We start from the raw sequence: 17986 nt of genomic DNA on the forward strand, positions 1-17986 counted from the left end.
ATTTATAGTTTAGATAAACTGTATGCTCAGTAAAACTATATTAATGACCCTATGTGTATCATGTTATAAATATAAAAACATATATTATTTATAATATATATATATAATTTTAATTAATTCATTTATTTACTTATTTATTTTAACTTAGGGACTGATGAGGAAACTGAATCCCTCATAAGGCTGAGGTCAGACAGGGCTGCCAGGGTCACTGGCCAGAGATGCGGCCAAAAATGCGGCTGGGAGTAAACAGGATTTTATTGGAATATCTGAATTTTTAGCTGTGTGTGATAGTAATGTTCTGAAACGTGCTGAAAGTGAGCGTTGTGATTGGCTCAGTTCAACGGTAGTCAACGTCCTATCTAAAAGGGATCAGCTGTCCCATTTCCCCAATTACAGCTCCTTCCCTCCATCCCTCCTCCTCCTCTCCTCTCCTCGATTCCTCCACCTTCTTCCGGGGTAGGAGAGGAGGAGTAGGAAAGGAGGAGTAGGAGAGGAGGAGTAGCAAAAGTTTCTGGACGCAGCCCAGGGCTGCGTCCAGAAACCCCAAAAGTGTCTCCTTTTTCCTACCGATCCTCCTCCTCTCCTCCGTGACCCGGAAACTGATTTTGTGACGCCATCTTTCCGCCTGTCCGAATACCGTAGGAGATGAAAGAAGCCGCTTAAAATTCTCCTGTAGGAGGCTTCCAACGGAGGGAACATAAAAGCTTCCTACTCCGGAAGACTTTTAAGGATTTTTGAATGACATCACTGCATCCACGCCCACAAAGCACATGGGAATGGAGAAGGGAACGCACAAATATACGTCATAAGCATATTAATTTACTAGGTTCCTTATCTATCTAAACAGCCAGTAAAGCTGTAATATAATTTTTAGTTTAGATAAGCTGTATGATCAATAAAAATGATCCCATATTAGTAACATGAGATATATATATCTCTGGCCAGAGAAATGCGTCCAAAATGCCTGGGAGTAAGCAGGATTTTATTGGAATATTTGAATATTTAGCTGTGTGATAGTAATGTTCCATTGATGCTGTTTAATCTAATATTTTTTCACTTCAACATGTCTGCAAAATATAATATTTATTATTACATTTATTGTTTATTAATATTTGTTTTTTGTTTTATTACTTTCAATGAAATCATATTTAACTATTAAAATAATTTAATATTTACATATGCAACCTTCATCACTGGCTAATCAGGCTGCACTTTGAAGCTTGATCTCTCTCGTTTTTATTTTTGTATGTGGAGCTCTATCCAGAAGCTGTGATTGATTGGCTGGGCAGTATCCGGCATGTGCTGAAAGTGAGCGTTATGATTGGCTCAGTTCATCGGTAGTCAACATCCTAGCTAAAAGGGATCAGCTGTCCCATTTCCCCAATTACAGCTCCTTCCCTCCGTTCCTCCTCCTCCTCCTCTCCTCGATTCCTCCGCCTTCTTCCGGGGTAGGAGAGGAGGAGTAGGAAAGGAGGAGTAGGAATGGAGGAGTAGCAAAAGTTTCTGGACGCAGCCCATGACTTTCTGAATCGTCAGTAGTTGCGTTGTTCACAGTACACAACTTTCTGAATCGTCAGTAGTTGTGGTGTTCACATTACACAACTTTCTGAATCGTCAGTAGTTGCGTTGTTCACAGTACACAACAGCAGTTAAGCTGTTCACACTACACAATTTTCTGAATTGTCAGCAGTTAAGTTGTTCACAGTACACAACTTTTTGTATCGTCAATCGTTCTGCTCCCTACACTGCATGACACTTGGCCAAAACATTATCATTTAGCCAAAAGTTTTTGGACACTCTATAGCAGACAAGTATTGGCATTCCTACGTTTAGCACAATGTTTTGGGCACTGCTTTATCACACAAAGTATAGGGCTTCCGATATTTAGGCAAAAGTTTTTTTTACTTTAGCATTTAGTCATTTACAGTGATGTCAGTAACGCGTTACCTTTTTTTCAGTAACGAGTAATCTAACGCGTTACTATTTCCAATCCAGTAATCAGATTAAAGTTACTTATTTAAGTCACTGTGCGTTACTTTCTCTCTCTCTCTCTCTCTCTCTCTCTCTCTCTCTCTCTCTCTCTCCACCTCATCTCCTCCACACACAAACACACACACACACACACACACACACACACACACACACACACACACACACACATACCGCTCCCTTACCCATTCCCCCTCCGCTCTTCCCCAATCACACGCGTCTCGCTTTCTCCCCTGTCTCTCTCTCTCGCGCTCGGCGTGTCTTTAGTTTCCGCCCGTTTTCGTTTTTCGCCAGTTCTCGGGTTTCGCCAGTATCTCTTTATAAAGGAGTTTTTTTGCGGCCGCGTCCCAATTCACTAGACAGGGCAGCGGTCTGCCACAAATTTCCGGTGCTTTAAATGAAAACTGTCAGAATTAAATCTCTCTCAGTAGTTGGGTCCGGTATGGGTCCGTATTGGACAAAGTCTGGGTCCGGACCCGGACCGCAGTCTGCAAATATGTGATCCCTGGTCTAGACCATATACACGGTTCTGTTTTATAAAACCACTCCTTGCTGCCCTGCAGAGAACAACAAGTTCAATGTTCAGTTTTACAGTGTTAAATATGTCAGGTCAAAAAAGACTTTCTTTATTTTATATATTTTTTATAAAAACAAGTATTTTTGTTTAGTAAAATCAAGAAAGACCATATATATATATTTTTTTATATGTTAAGTTAATTTTTTTATTTTTATTAAAAATATATATATTTTTAGGAAATAGTTCAACTTAATAGAGATAAATTGTTGCTGTTAAAAATGCATTTTACAATAAAGGGAGTATTGGCAAAACTGGTTATAATGTTTATGTTAAGGCGGCGGGAGGTGGTGTCTGTAGCTGCTGAAAGTAACTAATAAAGTAACTTGTAAAGTAACTTAGTTACTTTTAAAATCAAGTAATCCATAAAGTAACTAAGTTACTTTTTAAAGGAGTAATCAGTAATCGGATTACTTTTTCAAAGTAACTATACCATCATGGTCATTTAGTTTTTGGACACTTCTCTATCAGCAAAAGTAATAGCGTTCCACCATTTATCCAAAGGTTTTTGGACATTGTTCAATCAGCCAAAGTTTGGCATTTTTCCATTTTTTGGACACAGGCTAAAGTATTACCATGTAACCAGCTAAAGTATTGCTATATCATTTAGCATTTTAGCATTTAACCACATGTTTTTGGAGACTTCTCTATCAGCCAAAGTTTTGCCAACAGTTTTTTACCAGTATGTACAGATTTAAACCCCAGCAGCAGTATTTAACCAGTTATACTATGTCATTTACAGATATAAACATTAGCAGGAGTATTTAAAATGTTTTACCACATTATTTACAGATGTAAACCTCAATAGCAGCATTTAACCAGTTGTACTATGTCATTTACAGATATAAACATCAGCAGAAGTATTTAAATGTTTTACCACATTATTTACATATTTAAACCTCAATAGCAGCATTTAAACAGTTTTACTCCACAATACATTCATCAGTTAAATTAGTTAACCAAGGATTAGGTGGAGCCGGGCTTAGGTGCAGCCAGTGAAGCCACAATTGGTGTCTGGATAACAGTGCATTCTAGATGAAGTGGAATGAAGAACAGCTAAAATGACCCTACAGGATTGATAATGTAATCATTAATTAATTTACTCAGAATTATATTTATTCAGTATCCTTTCTGTTCAGCATGGTGAGCATTAAGATTGGGCAGAAATTCTGTTAGTCTACAGTCAACACCAAAAACTCCACAGTTTCAGTAACACTCTGTGTGTACAGCGAATAATGAGCCTGAAGTGTGTTTTTTTTTCACATCTATGGCAGCTTCTCCACCCTTTTAATGGACAGGTGTGTCTTGCTGGTTTGTAGTTTGTGAAGGTTGTGTGTCTGTTGCGCTTGTAAAATCACCGGCTAAAGACAGTCAGAAACAGCAAAACCAGTCGGATGAGTCTCAATCAGACATCTAATATAAGGAGTTCATGGTGACTTTAATCTTCAATGTTACTCTGTAGACCTTCTGTGGGATTTGGGTCTTCTTGCCATGTGCAAAAGTGGCTGGGCAGTACACAGGTCACCTTTGGGCATGTTCCATAGAAACCTTCAGGATGTTTTTGTTGCGAAAAATATAGGGGTATATAGGGGTATTACATATCGTATCGTACACAATGATATCGCCAACATTTTTAGATATCGTGAACGATATTATACCCTGAATTATCGTACCATATCACCCACCCCTAATTATCACATCAGGGTACTTCTATATTTTATATTTATATTACCATTATATATCTACTAGAGACAGATTATATATGTCCAGTATCATTTATTTTACTTTAATCCTGGATATATGGAGAGATTTATTAGTATCATGACATCCTGTGTGGATCATTCGCTTCTGTTACAACTCTGATAAAATGATTATTTTTTAATATCTCAGTTAGTGGGTGTGCCATATCATATTGTATCTAACATTTAATTTTCATTTTGTTGCAGTAGTGTATTCTTGATTTTTAAATTTTTATTCAGTGTTTTGTCATATAGCCAAGAGTATCCTTATCGTGAAAATACCATGAAATATCGTGATATTATTTTAGGGCCATATCGCCCACCCCTAGTGGTATCAATTAATTAAACCATTTTGTGATTAATCACACTTGTTCTTCTCAAGACGCACAATTTTATAGCGGATATTTAAATTTAAATAAATGAATGTAAGAAATGTAAAATGCAATTATATTTATATTAGTGGTGTTGACTAAAATACTAGTATATACTTTTATATGTTTGAGGGGAGATAAAACCAATGTGGGGCACTCAAATAATAAATCACATTAGCATGTTGTCTCCTCTGATTGGTCAGAGCTGTCTGACGCGGGAGCAAGAAAGTAAATATAGCGAGAAGATTTTGTGTTCCAGCGCATATATCTGTGCAGTATATAGCTGCTTTAACACAGAACACTGACAATTTACAGCTGTGCTTTTTGTTTGTTATGCCAAGCAGCATTTTTTATTATTACACGAAATTAAAACCAAAACTAATCTACAAAATCAATAATATTTAACCTGTAAATTCAAGTTTTTAAGAAAAAGTTCGTTCCACGTCGTGTTGCGGGACGTCCAAAAAGTCACATGGTTACAGTATAAATGAACGATAACACACTTAATAATAACAGCGGCTTAAATTATTGCCATATTCCATAGTATCATTTTTTTACCAAATGCTATGACCCATGTCAATGTCTTTGTTTGCATGTTTTGTTACACTTTGCAGTAATCAGTAATTACTGTTTTCTTTTCTTCAGATCACATTAAAGGAGAAATACTTCAGTTAAAAGCTTTATAATGCTTCCCCAAACTAAGGCTGACACTTTCTGTTCTACAACAACTGCTGATCATGTTCTAGTCCAGACCTCTGTAACAGCTCAAACAAGAAGCTCTGTAGTTGCTCCTGTCCTTGCAAACAGCACATTCAATGCTCCAGTAAATTTAAACTTCATCACAGATGCAAGGCATACAGGTAAATTTGGGTTGTTTTCACCTTGCTAGATAATCCTGGCAAAAACAGCACATTGCAAATTACATAACAGATGTCATGTTATCATTTCTGTTAGATGTTATTACAGTGTGTGACAGTATGATTTTAAACTACAAGTAACTTGTCATTACATTAAAACATCATCATCTTTTATGTCAGTTAATTGTAACAGATCACTGTTCTAAGTAATGCACATACTTCCTGCAGTCATGTCATTAAATTATATAGCATTTTGCATAACATGTTTCTGAAATTTCCCAGTGGGAACATTTTGTTTTTCCTCTACCCTTTCCGTAGAACAAAGTCAAGTGGTTGATAATAATCAGGGTAAGTAAATGTTTTACTATTTTACATATATCAATTTATGTATGTACAATACATATGAGATATATCTATGAACACTGTGCCTGGTCACCATTTACTGTGTCCAAGCATTATTATATTATATCTCCCCTTCGCACTCTCCTGCTGGCTTGCACTTACATTTTGCTACATGTTCTGGGCACAATATGCTTACGTCATCAGAATCCATCTGTTTTTTGTTAAAGAGATTGTTTCTGCTTAATGCATTACCAGCCTTATTTGGAATGCATATGTACAGAACTTTATTCAGAATGACAGGGGCCAATCCAAAGATAATAAATTGAAATAATCTGTCACAATAACAATAATAATTACATCTGTGATAATATATTCACATTGATGACAGATTTAATATTGATTTCATTTCTTTTTTCAAGAAAAAACCCTTAACAACTCTTTTGTACTCTTTGGGTAGAGAAATGTGCTCAAACACTGAATTGTTTAAAGTTAATATACATTCATTATGGACATGAATATAATATAATATAAATTTTGGCCATACTGTCCAGCACTATTCTAGAAAAATCTGGCCTGTCAGTACACCTATGTGATACAAACTCTAGTTGGGAAATGGGAGCAACATAGTGTTTCCATGCCTTTTAAGAAGACAATTGAAGACCATATGCTGCACACGTGTGCATGGCAGCAAAAGAAGAGAGTCCCCAATAGAACGTGTGTGGAGAATTTTTTAATTCTTGCACCAAATTCTCATTTTTGTTATTCATTTTGCTCAAGAAATTTTTATCCCAATATTGCCTTGACTTTGATTACAACTTTTTAAAACAAGTTAAGTTTTAGGTTTTTTGTTATTTCTTTTCCCCAGCAAAAGAAGCCCTGCATAGTGTTGTAATACAACATAAAAGCAGACTGAGGAAGAAATTCAAATTCATTTGTGAGGGTGATTCCAAAATTGAACACAAAACGCTCTTTAACAGCATTTACACTGGACTATTTATCACAGAGAGACAAGGCAGAGGAGACACAGAACTTGACCGTGAACATGAGGTCCGTCAGATTCAGAGAAAATCCAGTGGACACATCCAAACCTGCACTCCTATAGACTGCAATGACATTTTCAAAGAAGTGTCTAAAAGTAAACTAAGTATGGAACTTGGAGAAACTGAAGAGGAGGCAAAGGAAGAAGAAGAAATAAGAACTGTGCTGACTAAAGGCATTGCTGGCATTGGGAAAACAGTGTCTGTGCAGAAGTTCATCTTGGACTGGGCAGAAGGGAAAGCCAACCAGGACATAGACCTCATGCTTCTGATGCCTTTTCGTGAACTAAACGTGGTTGAAGCTGAACACTTCAGTCTCTGTAAACTTATCTGCATTTTCAACCCTGAACTTAAAGAGCTATGTGCAAATATGTTTGAAGAATGTAAAATTGTGTTTATTCTTGATGGCCTAGATGAGTTTTATTGTCCACTAAATTTTCACCAAAAACTGGTGTCAGATGTTACCGAAATATCATCAGTGGGCGTACTTATAACAAACTTAATCAAAGGAATTCTCCTCCCATCTTCTCAGCTATGGATCACTTCTCGACCAGCAGCAGCTGATCAGATCCCGTCTGAGTACATCAACCGTTTGACAGAAGTTCAAGGATTCAGTGACTCGCAGAAGGAGGAGTATTTCAGGAAGAGAATCCCTAACCAAGAACAAGCCAAGAGAATTATCTTGCACATTAAGTCATCAAGAAGCCTCCACATCATGTGCCACATTCCAGTCTTCTGCTGGATCACTGCAATGTTGCTGCAACAAATTTTGGATGAAGACAGTTGTGCAGAAATCCCTCAAACTCTGACGGAAATGTACACACACTTCTTGTTTATTCAGACAAAACGGAAGAACCAGAAGTATGACAAGCATGAAGTGAGCGATCCAAAGAAACTACTGAAATCTAACAGGATGATGCTTCTGAAACTGGCAGAACTGGCTTTCAGACAACTCATTAAGGGTAAAGTTATATTTAGTGAAGAAGACCTGAGTGAGTGTGGCATTGATGTCACAGAGGCCTCCATTTACTCTGGGATTTGCACTGAGATCTTTAAAGAAGAATCTGTGCTTTACCAGAGAAAGGTCTACTGCTTTGTGCATCTAAGCTTTCAGGAGTTCCTGGCTGCCCTTTATGTGTTCCACTGCTATTTATCCCACAATATGGAGGCATTGCAGTTTTTTTTGCACAACGAGTCAGATGAGTCAGATGACCCAGATGATGAAAACAGGGCAACACAGTGCAAGACCATTTCTTTGGATGAGCTGCTGACAAAAGCAGTGGACAAAGCCTTAAAGAGTCAGAATGGAAACTTGGATCTTTTCCTTCGTTTTCTGCTGGGCATCTCCTTAGAATCCAATCACAGATTTCTGCAAGGACTGTTGAATGTAACTACAGACAACTCCAAAAGCATCAAGAAAACCATCAAGTACATCCAGAACCAAATCAAAGGAGACAATCAGCAGGAGATGAAGCAGATGATGAAAATGAAGGCAGACAGCTCCATTAATCTGTACCTTTGCCTGACAGAAATGAAGGACCAGTCTTTTCACAGAGAGATTAAGGAGTATCTACAATCTGAAAACAGCTCACAGTATCTCTCTCCAGCACAGTGCTCAGCAATGGCCTACATACTGCAGATGTCCGAGATGGTGCAGGACAAGTTTGAACTAAAGAAATACAACACATCAGAAGATGGTTATAAAAGACTGATTCCAGCCATGAGCAACTGCAGGAAGGCTCTGTAAGTACCTAAAGATCAAGTTTTTCTGGTACAAGTTATAGGAAAAGTTAAGTACATGCCCTAACTTCAACCGATGTAATCTTCTTAGTGGGGATACAGAGGAAACCAGCGGAATGCATTTGACACAGTCTAGGTTCACATTTGTAGGCAGAAAAGAATCAAGTCCAATTTTTTTCAGGGCTGTGTGTACAAATAGAATTTGCTTTTGTGCTTTTTTAGAATTGAGGCAATGTTCATACACATTTCTGAGTTTTTTTGTCTTGAAATTTTGAATTGTTCAGATTTGACATCTTCACACAGCCCTAAAACTTAACAATTGGCAAATGTTGCCTGTCAGAAAAGGCCAAGATTGGAGGGACTTTCAGAGATACAGACATAGGTGCCTATCTTACACCCTGTGCAAGGCGCATTGTGATGCTTGTTGATATCTTACAGCCCGTTATTTGTCTATTTTTACTCCTTCTGCCTATGTTGTTTAAATAGCAACAGTGCTTGTGAAATATATCTGCACCAATATGTGTGGTGTTTTAAAAAGGAGGTGTGTTTAGGTTAATTTCTGGTGCATTGCTATCTTGGCAATGGAAAACACAGTTGCGCCACTGACTAAAAAACAACCCACTCAGATGTAGAGTCAGATGTTTGTTGCTATCTTGGCAATGAATTGTTAACACAATGAACACAGTGAATTGTTGTACATCCCTGCATGTTACGCATACATGAACATGCAGCAATGCAAAAACCCATATTGTGTGCATGTTGACAGCTATGCAAACATTTACATCAACAGAACAAAAAATGTTCTGTGTAAACAAACAGCTCAGTTTCCTCTGCTAAGAAGCATTGGACACGTCCAGGCAGCTGCGTCATTAAAATAGCAATGCGCCAATGTCAGAGCACACCTGGGGAATTGCAAGTGACCCGCTGATTGCACCTTATGCCCAAACACATCCATGATTAATTAGTTTTGAATAGATATCCGCTTAGCACACCTGTCCCCTGAACATAACAGTTTGTGTGTCTGATTTGAATCTAAATTATGCTATTTCTTTTGATAAGACACACTCCCCCCTACATTTTTTGTTGTGGATTGTGGAGCTGCGTTCATTGGGTCCTCAACACTCTTAAACCTCTGATCCTAGAATTACCTGAGTGTCCATGTGTGCATAATGAATAATGGTAGCAATGAGCACTGTGACATGCCTTACGCATGGTGCAACATAGGACTCATAGTTACATTTTTTTTATACATTCCAGATTGGCCAGCTGTTTTCTGACTGAGAAGTCCTGTGAAACTGTAGCAACAGTGCTACAGGCTAGAACCTCAACTTTGGAAGAACTGGACCTAGCTTCCAACAACCTTCAGGATTCCGGAATGAAATTTTTGTCTGTTGGGCTGGAGAGTTCACACTGTAAACTTCAGATACTGAGGTCAGTATTTATCATCAGCCTGACACAATGAGAGTAGTTTCATTATACAAACTAAATGAACATTTTAAGTTTGTAGGTAAGGCTGTTATGTTTTTTTTTTTTTCCAAAATCATTGTAGACTGCCTGGTTGTAATCTTAGCAGCAAATCTGGTGAAACATTGGCCTCAGTACTACAGTCAGGAAACACCCGCTTGAAAGAACTGGACCTCAGTTACAACAACTTGCAGAATAAAGGATTGGAGCTGCTGTGCGCTGGAATGAGACATTCACTCTGCAAACTGGAGATTTTAAGGTTAGAATTTGATTTACACTATTACCTGATCACAGTATTGTGTGTACCAAGAATACATTGTAAAAGGCATTACTACCCACAGTAAACAGCACAGTGGTTTGTAATGATTGTAATGTCAGCATCTGGCTTGAATTGTCTGTTCAAAAAGACAAATAACTCTGGAAGAAATCACATCCAAATTACTACCAAGTAACAACAGAGAATAAAACGTTTAATTATTGTTGATGTTCCCAGAAAATTATAAAGACAATTAATTTCTTCTCTGATATTTTACAGGCTAGCTGTCTGTAGTCTCACGGAGCAGTCATGTGGAACTCTGGCCTCAGCTCTGAATTCACCTAATTCACTTACAAAGCTGGATCTTAGTAACAATGATCTACAGGATTCAGGATTGGCACAGCTCTCTACCGGACTAAGAAGTTCACACTGTAAACTGCAGATCCTTCAGTAAGCTGTTTTCAGTTTTATTGAAATAATAAATGATGTATGCTTATCTGTATGCTAATTTGCATATGTCTGCTGTTAACAGAACATTGTGCCTTTCTTGATTTATTGTTAAGTTTTGTTTTTGTTTAGTTTTTGCCATAATGTCAAGCTATTAATGCTTATTGCTTTTGCAGACTGTCTGGTTGTTTGATCCAAACAGTAGGTCCTCTGGCATCAGCTCTGAGCTCAAATCCTTCACACTTGAAAGAACTGGATCTGTCCTACAACCACCTAAAAGAAGAAATGCTGCTTTTTGATAAACTGCAGGATCTATACTGCATTTGGTATGTAGAACATAGAGTCCAGGGAACCCAAGAACATTCTTAAAATTACAAGGATTTTCCAAAAACCTTGTAACTAATGTTGTACTTCAACATTACTAAACAAAATTACTTTGTGCACACTAAATCCAATGGCAATAAAAATCTACACACATGGACAGAATTGTTGGTACCCCTTGGTTAATAAAAGAAAAAGCCACAATGGTCACAGAAATGACTTAAGTCTGACAAAAGTAATAAATAAAAATGTCATAAAAAGGAACAAATGTAAGTCAGACATAAGTCAGCTTTTCAACCATGATTTAACAGAATTATTAAAAAAATAAACTCATGAAAAAGAACTGGGCAAAAATTATGGTACCCTTAACACAACCTTTTGAGGCAATCACTGCAATCAAGCTATTCCTGTAACTGTCAATGAGATTTCTGCACCTCTCAACATGTATTTTGGCCCAATCCTCATGAGCAAAATGCTCCAGTTGTCTCAGGTTTAAAGGGTGCCTTTTCCAGACGGCATGTTTCAGCTCTTTCCAAAGATGCTTAATAGGATTTAGGTCGGGTGTTTTTAGCTGTGTGTTTGGGTCATTGTCCTGTTGCAAGACCCATGACCTGCGACTGAGACCAAGCTTTCTGAACCTGGGCAGCACATTTCTCTCTAGAATCCCTTGATAGTCTTGAGATTTAATTGTAACGTGCTTCATTTTTGTCTCATCTGTCCCAGAAGCTTTGTGACAAATTCCAGTCTTGTTTTTTTTATGTTTTGTTTTCAACAATGGTGTCCTCCTTGGTCGTCTCCCATTAAGTCATATCACAGTGACTACCTGTAGGTCTATTTATAGGCCCACTGAATGATTATAAGATTGAAGACACCTGTGATGCTAATTAGTGAACACACCTTGATTTAACATCCCTTTGGTCACATTATTTTCAGGAGTGCCATAATTTTTGCACAGATCTGTTTTATGAGTTTACTTTTTAAAATAATTTGGTTGAAGCATGGTTCAAAATGTCATATTTTTATTTGTTCATTATCATACCATTTTTATTTATTATTTTTTCAGATTCAAGTTGTATCTGCGATCATTGTGACAACCTTTACTGTATAAAGATGTTCTTACTTCAAATTTGAGTATAAATGTGATTAATATTATGTTTTATTCCAGTGTTTAAATTATTTCACTCATGTAAAACAGCTAATTAACTTTATTAAAGTTAGGGAGATTATCTGTTGATTGAAACATTTAAATGACAAATAATGAATTGTTTTTTCCAATGCAGCAGTAGTAGTAGATATACATTGCATATGCACTTATGTTTCTGGCTATATTTTGCTTTTTCTATTTTTCTCTTTTTTGTGTAACAATTGATGTTTCAGTTTTGCACAGGCACAGCCTTTTCAGCACAGATGCAGAGTCAAAAAAAGTACCTTCAACGTAAAGAAAGAAGGCTTTTGGAAAGCAGTTGCAAAACTGGTGTTCATAAAGCTAAATTTGTTTAATTATAATTGTAAATGAAAAAGGCACCGCAGAACTGTTTTAGTAACAAATGTCAGGTGTAAAATAAAAAAAATTGTGTTCTTTAGGTTGGATTATTGTGATGAATGTAGAATCAGACCGGGACCAAAGAAATGTAAGTTAACACTAGGGCTGTGACGATAATTTTATTACCGCAATACCGCGGTTATGGGACGTCACCGCGGTGATGAGCTCATTACCGTCATTACCGCATTTTTTTATGGCTGTCAAATCTGATTGACTGCGTTTTGAGCGGTAGTAAAATGCTCCATATAAGCACAACTGTGGTGAATTCAGTATTAATATGTCAAGTGTAAGTCCTACACTATAGGGCTGTGCAATATATCAAATATATTTTGATCGCGATAGATATTGGTGTCAAACGATCTCAAAATTCATAATATCGAATATAAATTTTTTTGTCATTTATCTGTGCTGCCGCTGCACTGGCGCGGCAGCGAATGGGTTAAGCAAAACGCGGTGCGTGGTACTCATTGAGGTCCTGCTCACTTCGTCTCCATTGAGGCTGCTGAAGAGAGTGAAGATTAGCAGCACTAATATTGGCTCGGAAATGGAAGCTACAGGGCAGGCTCAGTAAGTTGAGAAAAAAGGAAGAAAAAGACTCAGAACAGAAGAGAATCATCTGCAAGATTTGCCGGAAAGTGGTGTCTGCACCTCTCGCCAACACATCAAACTAATTCACCCACCTCAAGGTAAACCATAGAGCCATGTAAGGTGTTCCGTGGTCACATTTTGAGAAAGTAAAATATATTAATTCATTGTCTGGCTGCTGGCTGTTCTGCGTGAGCACCGCGGAGAACGCGCGGCATTGCGCCTCAGTCTTGGTAAAAATAGTAAGGTTGGTTGAAGTGTAGTTCAAACAGCAAAGCAATGATATAAAACTATAACCACCATCTTTACTGAAATGTTGTTATCTGACCAAGTCTGAGGTAAAATGCGCTGCGCCTTGTCTCTTTCACAGCACGCGGAACTGAGTTCAGAACCGCTACAAATATAACCATATGAAACTCAGTTCAGATAAATAAACTTCAGATGAGTAAGGACACGTAAAGTGAAACAAAAATTGTCAAACATAAAGGACAGGTTTCTATTATTTTAAAATGGAACTAATGTCTTTTTTTTGGTCGGTTGTCTCTTGCGAGCCGATTTCTTAACGTCACGACATTTTAATCAACATATTATATGACGCGGGTCCCGTCAGGATATCTTGCGGCACAGACAGAACTGAATTGTTATTGGCGGGAACAGGAGTTTAATCAATCCAGAGGATGTGGGAGCACATTAATAAATAGTTAAGAAAATTGTAATAATCACGCAGTGATTCTCATGCACGCAACAAAAAAAACCCTAAGCACAAAAAAGGAGCGGAGAATGGACCGACACGCGCACACACACACCGATTTTTTTTTTGTAATGTGGTAAGAAACGTGACCGCGCGCGGTTTTAATAAATATTTTTTTTAATTTTAAGCACTAAATGTAATTTATTAAATTTATTTAGGACCGCGGGGCAGGTGCGGCAAAACTGTGTATGTGGCGGGCTGATGCGGGATTAAAAGAAGGATTTTTTTTGCGGAACGGTAACGGGACAAAAAAGAAATGATGTCTGAATTAATTTCCTCCAATCGAATATAATTTAACATGGTTTAAGAATATAAAATAATTTATAAACAAACGAAATATTTAATATTGAGCTAATAGCCCAAGTGCAAAAATACAAAATCTGTAATACTCTGCACTGCACAATTCAAACGAAATAGCCGTAACGCAGCTGCGCTCCTGCCCTGCGATGCAGCCGAAGCCTGGGCAGCAGCAGAAATTCTGGGGTGAAAACTACATAACTACACAACATAAGGATACATAATGCACTCCAAATATTCAGGAGGGAAGTGAAATAAATGATACTGTACAGATATAATCTGTATCTAGTAGATATTTAATGAGAAATAAGAAGAGTGTGAATAAAAAAAAAACAGACGCCTATCACAGACTTCTTGAGCCTTGAGCCCGAACGGCCCGAGGAAAGGGGTGAGAAATATATTTTTTTCGGGGCCGGGGGTCAGTGGAAAATTTTGCTGTGGATTAATTCGTCTTTTTTTTTTAAACGAATATTAGAATATTCGCTACCAATTACTGCCGAATATCCTGAGCTCAAAACCGCTATTCGGGCCAGCCCTAAAATAGATCTATGGATGGAGAAGGGGGAGGCGGACAAGCTCCTCCTTCAAAAAGTCTGCACGGAAAAAGACAGGTTAGCTGTACAATGACGAATTATACAGGCAGCATATGTTCACTTGTTATGCTGTATTTATGGTTTATGTAGAAGTTGTATGTAGGCTGTATGGTTTGAAGAATAAAGATTTGTTACCAATAAATTTGCGGTGTTTTTTTTTTTTTTTTGGGGGGGGGGGGGGGGGGGGGGGGTTGGGGTCTCGCGGTTAACCGCAATATCGCGGTGATGCGTTAGTTTTTTACCGCGGTTATAAAAATCAATACCGCCCCAGCCCTAGTTAACACATCCTCCTACTCCTACAGTACCAGTAACAAGTTTGGACACACCCCTTTACATTTTATGTTTTTACAATGTATATTATTTTCTTCATTGTATATTAATACTGAAGACATTAAAACTATGATGAAATGCATATGCAATTATGCAGTAAACAAAAAAAAAGTGTTAAACAAGCCAAAATATGTTTTATTTATTACTTTAAATTCTTCAAAGTAGCCACACTTTAATGGCAACTTCTCAGCATTCTCTGAGCTCTTGTTTATTGCTTTTCCTTCATTCTGCACAGAACAGATATTAAAGAGAATGCATGTCAAGATACTTGACTGGGACTATATACTTACTCTACATGTCCATGTCTTCTTACAGTGTTTTTTCTTGTGTGCAGATGCCCAAAATCTCACCCTTGATCCAAACACAGCGCACCCTCGTCTCTCTTTGTCTCAAAGTAACAGAAAGGCAACATGTGTAGAAGATGATCAGCCATATCCTGACCATCCAGAGAGATTTGATGGCAGATTTCAGGTACTCTGCAGAGAGCGTCTAGCTGGACGCTGTTACTGGGAGGCGGAGTGGACAGGGGACATAGATATAGCAGTGACGTATAAGAAAATTGAGAGGAAAGGAAGAGGTCGAGCCTGCAGGTTTGGATACAATGCAAATTCTTGGAGAATAAGCTGCTACACAAACAGGTACACTGTCTGTCATGATGATATGAGCGCTGAAATTTTGAAAGTTTCTCACTCTAACAGAGTAGGAGTGTATCTGGATTGGTCAGCTGGCACTCTGTCCTTTTACAGCATCTGTTCCGACACAGACACGCTGACACACTTATACACATTTTACTCCACTTTTACCAAACCCGTCTATGCTGGGTTTGGGTTTGCATATAATTCTTCGGTGCACTTGTGTCAGATAGAAGAATAAACACCTGAGGTTTAGGGAAACATTCCTTTTTATGTTCAAAAAACCTTCCCTTATGTACCCTAAAAAAAACCTCACAAAGATAATTGTTAGTTATATTATTCACAATACACAAATAATTATAGTAATAATATTAAAGGTCTCATTCCATCATTTTTAAATTCATTTTTAAATGTCTAGTGCTCAGGTGTTTTGGCCCTGCTTTATTTCACTATATTAGAGGTGTCTGAATAAAATCAGCTGTAGTAAAGTTTGCTGTAGCCCGAGTTTAGCTCCACCTTTGGGTGGTCCTGAGCCGAGGTGGGCGAGTCCATGAACTTACTGGTTGACGTCGAAACCTTAACATCCCTCTGATCGACTCGTTTTTCTGAATATTTTCTTTTACTAGCTACTGCAGACAATGGAGACTGAGAAACACTGTTATGTGCAGCATGCATATACAACTCAGAGAGATCTATAGTGTTTTTTAGCAATAGTAGACCTTAATACTTTAGCCTACATGTTGGTCAAAATGTACCATTTGAAGCCATTTGTCAATGCTGGTTCAAACTGACTAGAACATATGTATGTACTAATATCTAATGTACTATACATAATAAAGTATAAACATATTTACTTTGAATCACTTTGTTTGATTCAATTAAACTTTTACTGAAAGAAAATTCTTTTTAAGTCTAGTTTAGTCTAGTTTTTGTAGGATTTTTTGCAAATCTAATCCTAAATTTTACTGTAAAGGCTTTGAAAAGATGCAATCTTTCAAGATGCAATAAAAAAAAAGAACATCAGTATGAGCCCTTTCTTCTGACTTCATCACAAAAGCAGAGTTTAATGAAAAGCTCCTCCTAAACATTAAATAGAAATGTGTGGGTAGATCTAAAACAGGGTTTACAGAAAGATGGCTTAAGAATAGTGGACGATTTGACTATGTTCACATTTCCAGGCTGAAGGGACTCAAATCAGATTTTTTGCTCACTGTGGCTCAGACCAGATTTTTTCACTGCTGTGTGAACGCACCTAATCTGATTATTTCAAATAAGATTTGAATCACTTTCAAATGTGGTCCTTAATCAGATATGTATCCAATCCATAGACAACCAAATCCGATCTGAGCAAAAAATCGGATTTGAGCAGTGTGGCTTGTATTGTGAACATAGCCTTAGGGATGTTTTGCAACGAAAAGTTTCTGAGAAGCTAAAATAAAAAATAACAGCTTTTCTTGACACTTTTTCTTTTCTGTGATATATTTTACAACGATTACCAGTTATTGTATTACCAGTTCTAAAATGTAAATAAATATTGATGTAAAGTATAATTGCAAATAAAACTATTACTGTTGACTAAAATAAGTGTGTGTGCCATATCGTATCTTATACACGTTTCTGACAAAATAAAAGAAAAATCCATATTGTGGTAAGTGATGTTTTTGAAAGCAGTCTGTATTGTATCTGTGTTGCTATTAACTTTTAATTGTTTGTTTGCTGTTTACATGCATGCAGTAAATTAACAGCTAAATATTCAACGTAGCTGTTACAGTATTTTTATTTTTTACAAAATTAGGGTCTTGGGAAGTTGCATGGTTGTCATATCGTAAAGAATATCTTTATCACACTGATACACTAAAAACATTGTGATATTATTTTAGGGCCATATCGGCCACCCTTAACATATACAGTTGCAAGAAAAAGTATGTGAAACCCTTTGGGATTACTTGGATTTCTGCATAAATTGGTCATTAAATGTGTTTTGATCTAAGTCACAACAATAGACAAGCACAGTCAAATGCATGCTTGTAGCAACAAATCAAGTGCATAAAACATGATAAAAATATTCATTTTTAAATACAGTATAGATTTAATGTGAATGTCGGTTTATGTCTTTGC

General features: G+C 37.3%; 1 protein-coding gene across 1 annotated transcript; it reads left to right on the forward strand.

The window, feature by feature from the left end:
• Positions 1-960: 960 nt before the first annotated feature.
• On the forward strand, positions 961-17407 carry LOC103030932 (NLR family CARD domain-containing protein 3-like). The gene is made up of 6 exons (XM_049469479.1): positions 961-970; positions 6738-8652; positions 10649-10819; positions 10993-11142; positions 12722-12768; positions 15571-17407. The coding sequence occupies exons 1-6, from the start codon at positions 961-963 to the stop codon at positions 16107-16109; spliced, it is 2832 nt and encodes a 943-aa protein (XP_049325436.1). The 3' UTR covers positions 16110-17407.
• The last annotated feature ends 579 nt before the right edge of the window (positions 17408-17986 follow it).

Source organism: Astyanax mexicanus, chromosome 21 (assembly GCF_023375975.1).
Source record: "Astyanax mexicanus isolate ESR-SI-001 chromosome 21, AstMex3_surface, whole genome shotgun sequence".
Lineage (NCBI taxonomy): Eukaryota > Metazoa > Chordata > Actinopteri > Characiformes > Acestrorhamphidae > Astyanax > Astyanax mexicanus.

Coding starts and splice junctions, on each gene's coding strand:
- LOC103030932 (XM_049469479.1), top strand. Junction 10,820..10,992: donor TGTAAACTGCAGATCCTTCA/GTAAGCTGTTTT, acceptor TTGCTTTTGCAG/ACTGTCTGGTTGTTTGATCC. Junction 12,769..15,570: donor CAGACCGGGACCAAAGAAAT/GTAAGTTAACAC, acceptor TCTTGTGTGCAG/ATGCCCAAAATCTCACCCTT.